General features: G+C 39.7%; 1 protein-coding gene across 1 annotated transcript in view; it reads right to left on the bottom strand.

The window, feature by feature from the left end:
* Positions 1-12,796, bottom strand: part of LOC129697005 (signal-induced proliferation-associated 1-like protein 2) — a 437,405-nt gene that overhangs the window by 187,406 nt on the left and 237,203 nt on the right. Inside the window, exons 9-10 of the mRNA XM_055635187.1 lie at positions 9,884-10,041; positions 4,210-4,786 (exon numbers count right to left, since the gene is read on the bottom strand). Coding sequence (XP_055491162.1) covers positions 4,210-4,786; positions 9,884-10,041 — 735 coding nt within the window. The remainder of the gene's footprint in view (positions 1-4,209; positions 4,787-9,883; positions 10,042-12,796) is intronic.

Below are 12,796 nucleotides of genomic sequence, written 5' to 3' on the forward strand. Positions count from 1 at the left end.
CATGGAGAGGGTTAGTCGTATTGTCCAAGATGATCCGCAGTTTGAGCAGCATTCTCCCATGAGTCCAATTCCGCCCCCAGAACAGAGCCAGCCTTCCTGATGAGTTTATAGACACAAAATGCTGGAGAAACCTAGCGGGTGAGGCAGCATCTATGGAGAGAAGGAATTGGGGACGTTTCGGGTCGAGACCCTTCTTCAGAAGAAGGGTCCCGACCCGAAACGTCGCTAATTCCTGCTCTCCATAGATGCTGCCTCACCCATTGAGTTTCTCCAGCATTTTGTGTCTACCTTCGATTTTACCAGCATCTGCAGTTCTTTCTTAAAACATTCCAGCTGAGTTTGTTAATCTTGTTGGCGTCCGCGGCCCTCGCCCTGCTGCCCCAGCACAAGACAGTGAAGAAGATGGTACTGGCTACCACAGAACATCTGCAGCAGATGTTGAAGGAGCAGAGGCTTCTCAAAAAGTACAGCCGGCTCTGTCCCTTCTTGAACAGGGCCTCAGCTTTCCTGGACCAATCTGGATTCAGTACACTATGCCTTTTATCAGCATTTAAATGGCTCTCCATCCACAAAAATGTAAGTTAAATGTTCTTGATTCTGAATTGTTTTCAGCTCTCTTTATACAGCTTTGCTGTTCCTACCTATTATGATTTATTCAGTGGATTATGATTCATTCAAGCTTCTCTTCCACTTCCTTCTCTCCCACCATCAACAGCATTCCTCAATTCCATTTTCTCTGGAGTTCTTTTCCTAAACATTCTGACTTTGACTTTAATAAACATGAAAGTCTATGCATTTTACTCAGCTTTTAATTACTTCCCTTAGCCTCTCCATTTTTGACTCATTTGATCCTTGCATTCCCTATATCCATCTGTGAAATGCCTTTGGTATGCTGTTTAATTTGAATACATTTATATAAACGCAAGCTGTTGTTGTACAACATTCCATGTATTAAGCTGTGACAGTTCCACAAGAAAAGTGCATCATAAGTGCTAATTGCGAGCACCAAACCTGAAAATGAAAGCGCCTCAAAATCAATGATTGAGAGTGTAGTTTCAGAAACACACCAGGAGAACACTTTAATCTCTTTACTTTGCGACACCTCTAAACAATCAGCATTCAGTGGAAAACGCCTCAGTCCTTGAAAAGTAAAGGGCCTGTCCCACTTGGGCGTCATTTGACTGTCATTTACGCAACATCCTAAAAATTGATTGGCGCGTGGTGAGACACGCACAACGCGCGCATGGCGGGTGGGGAGGCGGGATGGCGTATATGCAGTGACGCGTGGTAAAGCGCGGCGCCCCAAGATTTTGTGAGGCTCAAAATCCTCGAGCACCACCTGCGTGACGTATCTCTTGCGCACGCTGACGTACTGATGGCGTACACTGACGTACATGTAGCGCGTGGTGATGCATGGTTACGCACGATGACACGCGAACGTTGCCTATGACACGTGAACGTCCGAACCACGTTGCCTATGAGCGCCTAACCACGTGACCACCCAGGTTAAAGCGCGCGTAGTTTTGCGTTGATTGTCACTGGGAAAATCCTTGCCACGTAGATTGGACTAGGTGAACGACAGCCGTCCCAAAACCATGGCCCTCAGCCCACTTACGTCTGGCGCGACGATTTTTTCCAACGTCATCCAGTCTCTTTGTAAAGCGCGCACATGGCGCCACGTGACCAGCCCCTTTAATGATTCCAGGTCAATAAACAAAAATGTTTAGTTCAATAAAAAATGGTAGTTTTGAAACATTTTCACCATAGGATCTTTGATTTTCACTGGGAAAATCCTTGCCACGGAGATTGGACTAGGTACGAACGACAGCGCAAATGGCTCCCTGGAAGGGTGCAGGGCCCTCAGGAGCTGCTTAAATGTTTTACTTGGTGAAGTAGTTTGGAAAGGGGGGGTGAGGGGTAAACTTTAATTCTTAGTCCCCTACCTGGTGACTGTACCAGGTACTGCTAAGCTCCGCAGCGCTGTTTTGCGCAAGTTGTGTCCGACCCCGGTACGTCAGTCTCTACGGACGGCTCTGCTGTCGGGAGTGCGTAAATGGGGACGCGCAAAATGGCAAGTCCAAGTGGGGACAGCGGAGCCCTTTAATAGATTCGGGATTGGAGCTCCAACCGGCGCCGCCCGCGGCCGGACGGAGCCCCCAATGTCAAATCCAACGACGCTCCGCGATGTTGTTTAGTTCAATAAAAAATGGCAAAATTAGCTGCTGGAGACAAACCCGGTCACGTACACGGCAGAGAGCCTCGCAGCCAGGGGTAATGCCGGGGTCGGAGCTACAACCGGCGCCGCCCGCGGCCGGACGGAGCCCCCAGCTCCGCGAGGTTGGGAGTCGCCGACCAGGTAGGGGATAAGAATTAAAAAAGTCTCCCGGTTGGCAAAAGCAGTACCTACCTAATGCTAAAAATCTTAGAAATCCGAAAATGTTACTTTAAGTAATAAATCCAGACTTTAAGTAATTTAAAAAAAAGTGAAATGCTATTTTGATGCAAATGATGCAAGCAGCCTTCTGCAGGACTGTGTGTGTACTAACAATGTGAACAAAACACAGTGCAAATCAGAGAAAATAGCAGTAGAATACTTGTGATCTGAGCTAAATATAAAGTTCTCATGCGCATTTCTCTAAATTTACAGCAGGTGGATTGTTGACAATTTAAGGAGATGCTGGCTGCACATAAATCATTAAGTTGTTTGATACCAATGTTGGTACATGACTTTATTCATCAAATGCCAAGAAAACACATAGCAAATTCAGAAAAAAGCTGGGGAGATTCTCCTTGAATATCATAGAAGCAATGAAACTAATTACTGATCTCAACCATGTATCATCCATTCTCTGAAAATTGAACTTGGAAAAGCTGCTGGGCCAAACACTGACAGCGCCGGAGTGAATTCAGATCAGCCACATATTTTGATAATGCATCTAATGGAGCTGCCAATCAATTAGAAACTAAATACTATTTGCCATTCAACCCAACCATCTTTGTTCACCCAACACTATTCAATTTAAATGATCTATAAGGAATGTATGGTGAAATATAACTGCTTCCACTAAATGTTACCCAGAGTTTGATGACTGACCATTGCTTCCTTGTCACCATCTTCCCTGTGAATTACAACTGTTTTTTGAATACAACTTTTACCTTCCTACAGGATTTTCTTGTAAAGGGTTGAATGCAAGTTTTGAAACAAAATTTACAAACTTTAAAAACTCAAACAGGATTAACTGTCGCCACTGATCATTCTTGTTTTTTTTTTAAATTCTCGACAGGCTTCCTCCAAAGACCTGCTAAGCTTAGAGAGCCAAGAGGCTCATAAAGAAACAGTTAAGAAATGTCAGATTTGGCAGGTAATTTTTAAGATCCAAAAGTCATTCTATGCTTAATAGGGTTAATCTGCCCTTTTGCAAAGTGTTGTTGTTATACTCAGATTTCTGACATCAGTTAACTGTCGACCGTAATTCCCCATTCTGAAGGCGTGAATATTTTTTCAAACCTGCCTTTCAATTTTTGCTCAGCTATTCTTAAATTGACTGGAAAAGCTGAAGATTGATTTGAATACGAAGTAAATGAAGAGACTGAGGCAAATGCAAGAGTGTGATACAGCTATACAACAAAAGGATTAAGGCTGTACGAAAAGATTCATCCCACAATCTCGATACAGTTCAAAAACATTTAGCTAAACCTTTGGTGCACCGTTATATTGGACAATTTTGTTTTCATCTCTAAAATAATGTAAAAACTAAAGGACCTAATGTTTCTAACAACAGTTGAGGGAGTAGGAAATAGAAAGCTGTGGAATTAAACAGTGATCACTATTAGCATCTGCAGTTGTTGGTTGATTGTAATTAACATAAAGTTTGGTAATATTTACTACAAGATTTAAGATGGCATGTTTTTTTTTAAACCCCAAATCTAGAGCATAAACTGCCTCTTCAGATAAAGTGTATTTATTACATTGAGAAAATGTGAAGCTAAAACCGATGTATTGGTCCAAAAAAATGTGTTTGATTAACGAGTTTTCAAAAGTGAATTCATCTTTGCAAACTGCCTCAACATTTTACATTTACAATAAATTTTATCTTAGCACTTACAGGGTTATAAGGCACAAACCCAACTCAGAATATGGATACAAATTCATCACACAAGAGCAAATCATATTAAAGTTAGCAGTAGAATTGAAAACATTAATCTTACCTCAAGTCTCTGTACTATTTCCCTGATGTCATCTGCACAATTTTCCATAGCAGACAGCAGAATGCATTCTCCTCTTTCATAAAAGATCTTTATAGTCATTAATCCAGAGGTCCAGCCAATGACATCCCTGCACGAGCAATTAAACACTACGTTTTTGGAGTCTTGTTCTACAAGCACAATGAATTCATTGGAGATTCCAAGAAGACACTCAATATCGCTAGACTGGCCAAAGTCCCGAGCAATAACATTCCACACCATGGCTCCAAAGCTGTACAGCTGTGCATCCTTCCGGGGTTTTGTCTTCTCCTTCTTCTTTGCCCCAAGTGTAATGAAGCTGAATTTCACAGAAGAATCAACTGTAGCTGTAGTTACAAAGTTTTCTGCCAAATCCTTCAAATACTCCTGCCTTGTTCTGGTGGCCATTGCCCGGAACTTCTCAGATTTGTGCGCTGCATTTTCTGCATTGATAACTTTGGCAAGTAGGAAGTCCCTGAATACTGCAGATTTGGGAAACGTGACTCCTTTGGGAATGGGTGGGCCAAATGGTGGTACATCTTTAGACCTGGAGACAGCCACACTGTATGTGTTTAAACAGACAATGCATCAGTTTGTAATCCCAATTTCAAAATACAGAATGTACAATTTGACTTTATCAAGAGAAATAGTGATCAGAAAGAATACAAACAACTGCCAAGATACCATGTCTACATAAATCCAAGTTTCAGTTGCTAATGAACAATTTGTAAATTATTTATTCTGCAATACTGAATCTGTACCAATTCCAAGCAAATTTAATTAGATTTGGATCTGACTGTAGATACTGGCATTTTCCCGTTACCAGTTTTCTGGTGAATATATTCCGAAAAGATTAGATTACTTTTAAACTCTCTCTTTTAAATATAGCTAAAACGTTTCTGCAAAAATTATCATGGATGCATATAATGTATATATTTGTTCTTTTACTTTGATTATCACTTTCATTGCCCAAATTCCCTAAGTTTTTTTTAATTACTTCTTTATAAAACTGCTGTAGATTTTATGCCATGTTTTAATGCAACTATTTAGTCCATTCTTTTAACTGGGATATATCTCCTTTCCCTCAAACCAGCTGGAAATAAATCATTTCTTCAGCTTCACTTTCTTTCACTGTTCCTCACTTAAGTGGTTAAAACTTTTCTTTTACCTGTGCTATATGTGCAATGGTAGTAAAAGATCATAATTTCAATAAAAAAATTAACCAATTATAATCATAGTGTTTATGTTGTCCACTTAGTGCTACAAAATTAACCAAAATAATCATAGTGATTATTTTGTCCACTTAGTGCTAACTCTCAGTCCTGGTCGATTTCACGATCAGTAATATTATATCCGATTATTGAACTTCTACAAGGGGCCTGGTTTGGTAATTCAAACATCCAGGAATGGGGGCTGCAGAAAAAGGTGGACATTGACCGGTCTATCACATACAGAGTCTTCCCAAACATCGAAGATCTGCCACAAAATGGCAGCTAATAGCAAAAGCCCACACCACATTGGCCATGCTCCCATCTCGCTACTACCGTTGGGAAGGTACAGGAGCCTGACAACTGTGACCCGAAGTTCAAGAATAGCTTCTTCCCAGAAATCATCAGACTCTTGAACCACACTGCACACCCTGAACCACAACCTTAGCTCCACAATGGTTCACTATGGATTTTGGCTGGTGCATTACATACTTCACTTTTTGGAGCCTGGTTATCTGGTATTATTGATTATCTTATTGATTATTGTTTATTTATTGTAATGTATTGCATTAATGGGCTTATAAAACTGGAGCAGGCAAGAGTTTCATTGTTCTGTTCTTGGTGCATATGTCAATTAAAAACTCTGGATTTCCTATTACAATTGCGATAATGACATCATCTTGTGAGATTAGTTGCTGGCACATTTGTCAGCTAATTTGTTATAATCTACTTCCTTTTGCTGGTTCTCAGCTTCAATCGCACTTTTACTTCCTCGTTTTGGTGTGATTATCCAAATCTTTAATCCCCACCTGTGATAATTGGTATCAAGATCTAATCTTCATGCCTGCCCACCTTTACTGGTCAATCTGCTTCTGTCCATTGTGTCCTTTTTAAAATGATAGTAGACTGGTATGCCTAGGAAGGATAACTGGACCCCAAATCATAGGTTATTGTCACACCACCAAGTACAGGTACCAACCCTTCTTTCATACGAGTGTATCACCATTCAGAGTCAAGCTGTGATTTTTAAAAAATCTCAAACAAACTGATACTTTATTAATTTCTCTTTGCGATTAAATAGTTTATATATTAGAATTTACGAGTGTGGAAGAATCAACAACACTATGTAAAATTCTGTGTAGGAAAGGTCAAGCAATTTCGACATTGCACAGGGAGAAGCAAACTTAATGATTTGCTTTTAAAAGCTAATTTGTAAAAGTATTTCTTTTAAATAAGACTGAAATAAGCCATTGTTACATTAAAATTAAGCCGGCATCACTTGTTCTATGGTTTGGCAACCTGATCCAAGTTTAACAAGATCTAACAATGTATAGGAATCGGAAGGTCAGGTCAGCTTAAAAAAAAAAAGTACATCCTCGGGCTCAGGGTGGGATTCAGGTGGGCTAACATCAGATCAGGTTTTAATTTTATCCTTGAGCAAACGTTCTATTTACCTAACCACATGCACCTGCAGGCTCTGGTCCACAGCATGTTTTTTTAAATATGGTCATGGGGGGGGAGGGGGTGGGGGCTATGTGAATCAACATAATCTGTCCACCTTGTTTAATTGAGTTTAGGGCCTTGATGAAGTGAGGTGCTAGCCTTGTAGAGAACACTAACATTGGTTAACTTATTCCACTGGATTTGGAAGATTTGTGGTGCTTATGTTATCCTTCGAGGTGCCTGTGGTAGGTCGCCATTTTCTCAAAAACATATAGGAAAGCATAGCACTCAGCTCCCCCTTTTCCTTTGCGCCATCTATAATGTAATTTTGAAATTAGAATCAGGCTTACAATACCGCACACACAAGAAAACACCTGAATAAGTTCCATCCCAATCAGCATGGAAGATATTTGACTATTGAATTTAATTGGAAGACCTTAGAAAAGATCATCCCAGTTATTAATCATTCTTGTTGAAAAAGAAACGGCATTCAAACAACAGACCGACCTTGCCTTTTAGCACTCTTGCAGTTCATCATGTCCCTTATGATATGAATCAGCTTAATGATTCATCATCTGCAATATTTCTGCATCGTGGCTGTTTTGCTGTCTAACGGTTTAGATGATCAAATTATTGGCATAGTTAGCTATACATTCAGAAAAATTGACCAACAACTCACAAGAGGGACTATGGATCAAACATCAAGATTGCAGTCTAGTTATCATGATGTTATTACCCAACCGATTGCCCTCTAAATGCATCCCCGCATTGGGTGCTAGATCAATAAATATACTCTTTAACTACCACCGACTTGGCAGATATAATGTTTATTAACATCTAGGCACAATTCAATCTATATTTATTGTACCTTTTCCCAGGTCCCAAACTAGTTAAGCATGCCTTGCATCTTTTTCTTACAGCTTAAAGTACCTCACTATACATCTGTATCAAATATAATTTACAATAGTTTTATCAACTCACGATTATTATTAGGTCCCAAAAAACCCTGGTTGTTTCAATATGCCATAGTGAGTTTATGCTCACTTGTGACTTTCAAATCCAGATCATTAGTTTAAATTAGAGGCATCAGCAGGAACCTTGGACACTACCATCTTCAAGCACTGATTCACTCCATTAGAAAACATTATTTTTGTTGGCACATATTTATCTCTTCTTGGAGTGGGTCAAATTTCTTGCATTGTATCTGCTCTATTCATATTTCTGGTTCGCATATCTGTTTGTAAGGGTTATCATCCAACACAGTATATATTTCCCTTAACACCCAGGTGTCTACAGCACTGGACCACCTCCTTTGTTGTTTAAGGTTGAAATTACATAGCTCTCACTTGCTAAATCAATGAGTTCAATAATTTCATAGTTATTGTTTCTGATGTTCTTGTCCTCTATTTATCCTTTAAGGACAGTGGTGCCAATCAGTTTAGATACAGCCCATTCAACTTAAGCCCATCCATTCTATCCTAGCGTAGAACATAAAGTGTTGGAGGAACTTTATGGTGGACAGGCAACATTTTAGGGTTGGGACCCTTCCTCAGACCAGAGATGCTGCCTGACCCATTGAGTTACTCCAGCACTTTGTGTTATACACAACATTCCAGTATCTGCAGTACCTTGTGTCTTCATTCGATTCTAGATTCTGTCTAATGGATCCTAAGCACTTCTGGTTCAATTTAGTCACATTTGTATTACATCAAAATCTGTTTGATAAATTAATTCAATCTGTGAATAACTCTGCAATTATTGGGGGTTGATAACCAGCCTCTTACATTCAATGTCATGTCATTCTGATGATTTTTTTTCTGTGATTTTCCTCTCACTACTCAAATGGAGACAGTGGACTCCAAAACAGAGATCAGCCTTTGTTAACAGAAAATATAGACAAGCTACTGCCTCAAGCTGCAAGTTGCTAGATACCCAACCACATAATCACTGAAATTATAGCATAAGAACAGGCAACTTGACCCAGCAATTCTATGCGACATAGGAGGTCATTCTAGCCTATCTAGTTGATGATGATTCACAAAGCAATCTCATTCTCCCACTAATTTTCTTCACTACACATTACACTACATTCAATTACTCCCATGTTCTGCCTCTCATCTGCGCATTACGAGCAATTTACAGTGGTCAAATAAGCTATCAACCCTCATGATTATGGAATCTGGGAGGAAACCGCAGGTTCCTGGAGGAAACCTACACAAAGGAAGAATGTACAAACTGCACATATTGCACATGAAGTCAGGATCATCCCCAGATCACTGGAGCTTGGAGGTAGCAACTCTATTTACTGCACTACTGTACTATCCCTACCTACCACATAAGCCTTCTCCCACTTTTGCTTCAAATCACCCAATCAACACATCCCCCTAATTTTCTCTCCCCATGTTTATTTAACTTCCCAACAATGCCTTTCTGTTACTCATCACAAATATTTCATGTGAAGCCGAGTTTCATATTCTTACCACTCTGTACAAATATACTTCTTCTTAATGACCAATTTCATGGATCCTTACTTGATATTTCAAGTGGAACTATCGTCCCTATGTCTATCCTAGCTCGGCCATCTCTTGTTCAAGAATTTCCAATTCCAAATGACATTCAAGCCTTCAAATTATCAGTGCCCAGGACAGTGTGTTTTGTAAAATCTGTATCAGAAAATCTGTAATGGCAATATTGTCACACTAGGCACTACCCATAAAGCAATAAACAGCAATGTTGATGGATGGAGAGAAATGTATCTTGCCCTTAACTGCAAGAGAAAACAGTATCATGTGATTCAAATGCTTTGCACTGGCCAGAAAGCAAGGGAGCTATTAATTTCCTTAAGTGTTTGATGATCATAAAGCAGAACTCATAGATTAATACATACATGAAACTGCAAGAATAATATATATACAGTATGTACATTTCATTGGGAATCATCACAGGTGGTGAAAGCAAAAGTTAAAACACATCAGTAATATAAGTAAAGGTTACAGCTAACCACTTACCTGTAGCAGACATTTTCTGTACATGGATTATGAACTCTGACAATGACAAACACATGTTGGAAGTGGGATCGGATGTTTCTGGGTGTAAAAGGAAGTGCTCCTGGTTCTTGAAAGACAATTGTAACTATGTCATTTCCTATATGTCTCTTCCTTAGGAGCTATGGAAGTATAGAAAGAGAAGTTTAATTAGCTAGATTTAAAAAAGCAAATTTGGTGCTTTCACACATCCAGTTAATACTCTCTTAAAATTAAGTTAAATATTTGAAAGCATTTCATTCTATCCGTGGATACATCAATCGGAGAGTAGCCTCTTTAATGCTAAGTCACACATCTCTTTCCAATCAGTAATATTAAAAAATGCAAATGCATCACTCACTGAACAGGATTTTATCAATTGTATAGGATTCTTAGACTGTAGACAAAGTTGTATTTAAAATTTTAAATGAAAGAGGATATGCCAGACAGTGGAACACATATTCACCAATGTGATAGAATAAAGTCTTTTCAAGTAAAACAGTGATTTAGTTGCATCTCTTCCAGTCTAGTGCATTGTATTTGGTGTTCACAATGTGACCTTCTCTACAGTGAAGAAGCCACACTCACTCTTGGAAATCATTTTTCAGAGCACCTGCATTCATTTTGCAGGAAACCTTGTCCCACTTAGGAAACCTGAAAGGAAACCTCTGGAGACTTTGCGCCCCACCCAAGGTTTCCGTGCGGTTCCCAGAGGTTTTTGTCAGTCTCCCTACCTGCTTCCACTACCTGCAACCTCCGGCAACCACCTGCAACCTCCGGGAACCGCACGGAAACCTTGGGTGGGGCGCAAAGTCTCCAGAGGTTTCCGTTCAGGTTTCCTAAGTGGAACAGGGGCTTTAAGCTTCCCAATACCTGCCACTTTGACCTATCTATCTGTGGCAACCTGCACTGTTACAATGAGGCCTGATACAAGCTCAAAGTGTAATGCTTTATCTTCTGAAAGAGTGCATTGCAGCAGTAGAACTCAATAATCAAATTCTCCAACTTTCGATACTTCATTCTTTCTATTTGTTTCAGAATTGGCCATGTCTGCCTGCCATCATTTTGACTTCGATTTTTCCTTATCTTTTAGCCAGCTGGTCATGTCCCACACCTGACTATTAGTAACATGTTACACATAGACAGTTCATTTTATTTTAACTGCCACGCTAAATCACCCAATCTCAAGCTTTTCCTTTTGTCTCCCTCTCCCCCCCCCCCCCCCCCCCCCCCCCCCCCCTCCCCCTCCCCCTCCCCCTCCCCTCCCCCTCCCCCCCCCCCTCCCCTCATCTCTGCTACCAAAAACTAACTTGTTTTTGTCCTTTCTCAGTTCAGACGAAAGGTCCCAGTCCAGAAATGTTGATAGTTTCTCTCTTCATACTGCTTGACTTTGTGTGTTTCCAGAATTTTCTGTTGTTATTTCTGATTTCCAGCAACTGCAGCATTTTTTCTACGCTGCACTGGAAAGTCAGCCTAGCTCAACTCACTGGAGTAGACAAACACATCATTTATTGACTGAGAGCCGAAAGCTTATTGAGCAGGTGTGCGCCTTTATGTCCTGACCAAAATGTATCCACTACTCATTATTACTGTGAACAGAGTAAATTGGAGATTAGTAGCTAAGAAGATCTTCGTGGCCCCTGCTGTTAGAGTGCTGAAATGGCTGACCATGTCATACTTTTTAATATAAAAGATAGAGTTGAGGAAAATGATCAGTTTAGTCAAAATAATGTTCCTATCTCTTTCGTTCATCATCAGGGCAATTCCATATATGTACTGTTAAAGAACTAATACAGGGATAAAGACTCAGATAGAGCCTCTCTCTATCAGATATCGTCAATTCTTGGCAATTAGATTGATAAATAACAATCATGCCACACAAGGTCAAACATTGCAAGTGTTCTGCTTTAGATTGTCATTGGTTATTTTAATAAAGAAAGATGTCGGAAACAATCAGCAAACAACCCAAATGTTGATTATTTAAAAATGGATTTGTTGGCAGAGTAGCTAGAGGATATTAGACCAATATCAGATCAGTCACTAAAAAGCCTGTCAACCAATCCAAAGGTAACTTATCCAGCTGCTACACTCACACACTCTCCTTTGCATGTAACCTTTTTTGGTAGTCAGCTTTCAAAGATTTCTAGATCGATGCTTATGGAAAAGATATTACCCCCCACACCCACCCCACCCCTAAACCAAAACGTACTGCAGGGAAAAATAATAAATCAACTGACCAAGTTAATTAGCACAGCACTGAAGCAATTGGAGAGCATTCACAGTAACAATAAATCAAGATATGTCAACTGGTGCCTTTTAAGGGATTAGTGAGAATACTCGTTCTTCAGGCATTATATTCTCCAATTACTTCTGGCATCCAGGAAACAGTTCTCTCTGTAATGTTTCCTGAATTTGTAACTAAATTTGATCAATCCCACGTGAAATTAAATAATCAGGGAGATAAACCATCTTTAAATTAAATTGTTCAATTGCATGACCTTTTAAATATATGAAAATATATTAAATGAATCATAAATACAGTGAGATTTTTAGTTGATACATGTTCTCAGCACTTGGGCAGAGTGATAGTTTGCAAAACACATACTGTGCTGTACTCTTATCCAATTGGTTAAAAAATGCTGCCTTCTTGAGATTAAAAACATTTTATCAGTTTGACATTGCTAAGTATTAGTCGCAATATAGCTAAGATCAGCAATCCATTGCAAATAACTCACCGTTGTTACAAACTCCACATTCCATGCCCTAGTGCAATTGTAGGCATTTGTCACAGTGGTTTATGTTATTTCTGCGTTTTCTGCAGCAAATACTGATCAATCATACATCAAGCTTGATATATATCTATAGTAGCACAATGTTGTTGAATAAATTGATGCTGCA

This window comes from Leucoraja erinacea, chromosome 5 (genome assembly GCF_028641065.1).
Source record: "Leucoraja erinacea ecotype New England chromosome 5, Leri_hhj_1, whole genome shotgun sequence".
Lineage (NCBI taxonomy): Eukaryota > Metazoa > Chordata > Chondrichthyes > Rajiformes > Rajidae > Leucoraja > Leucoraja erinaceus.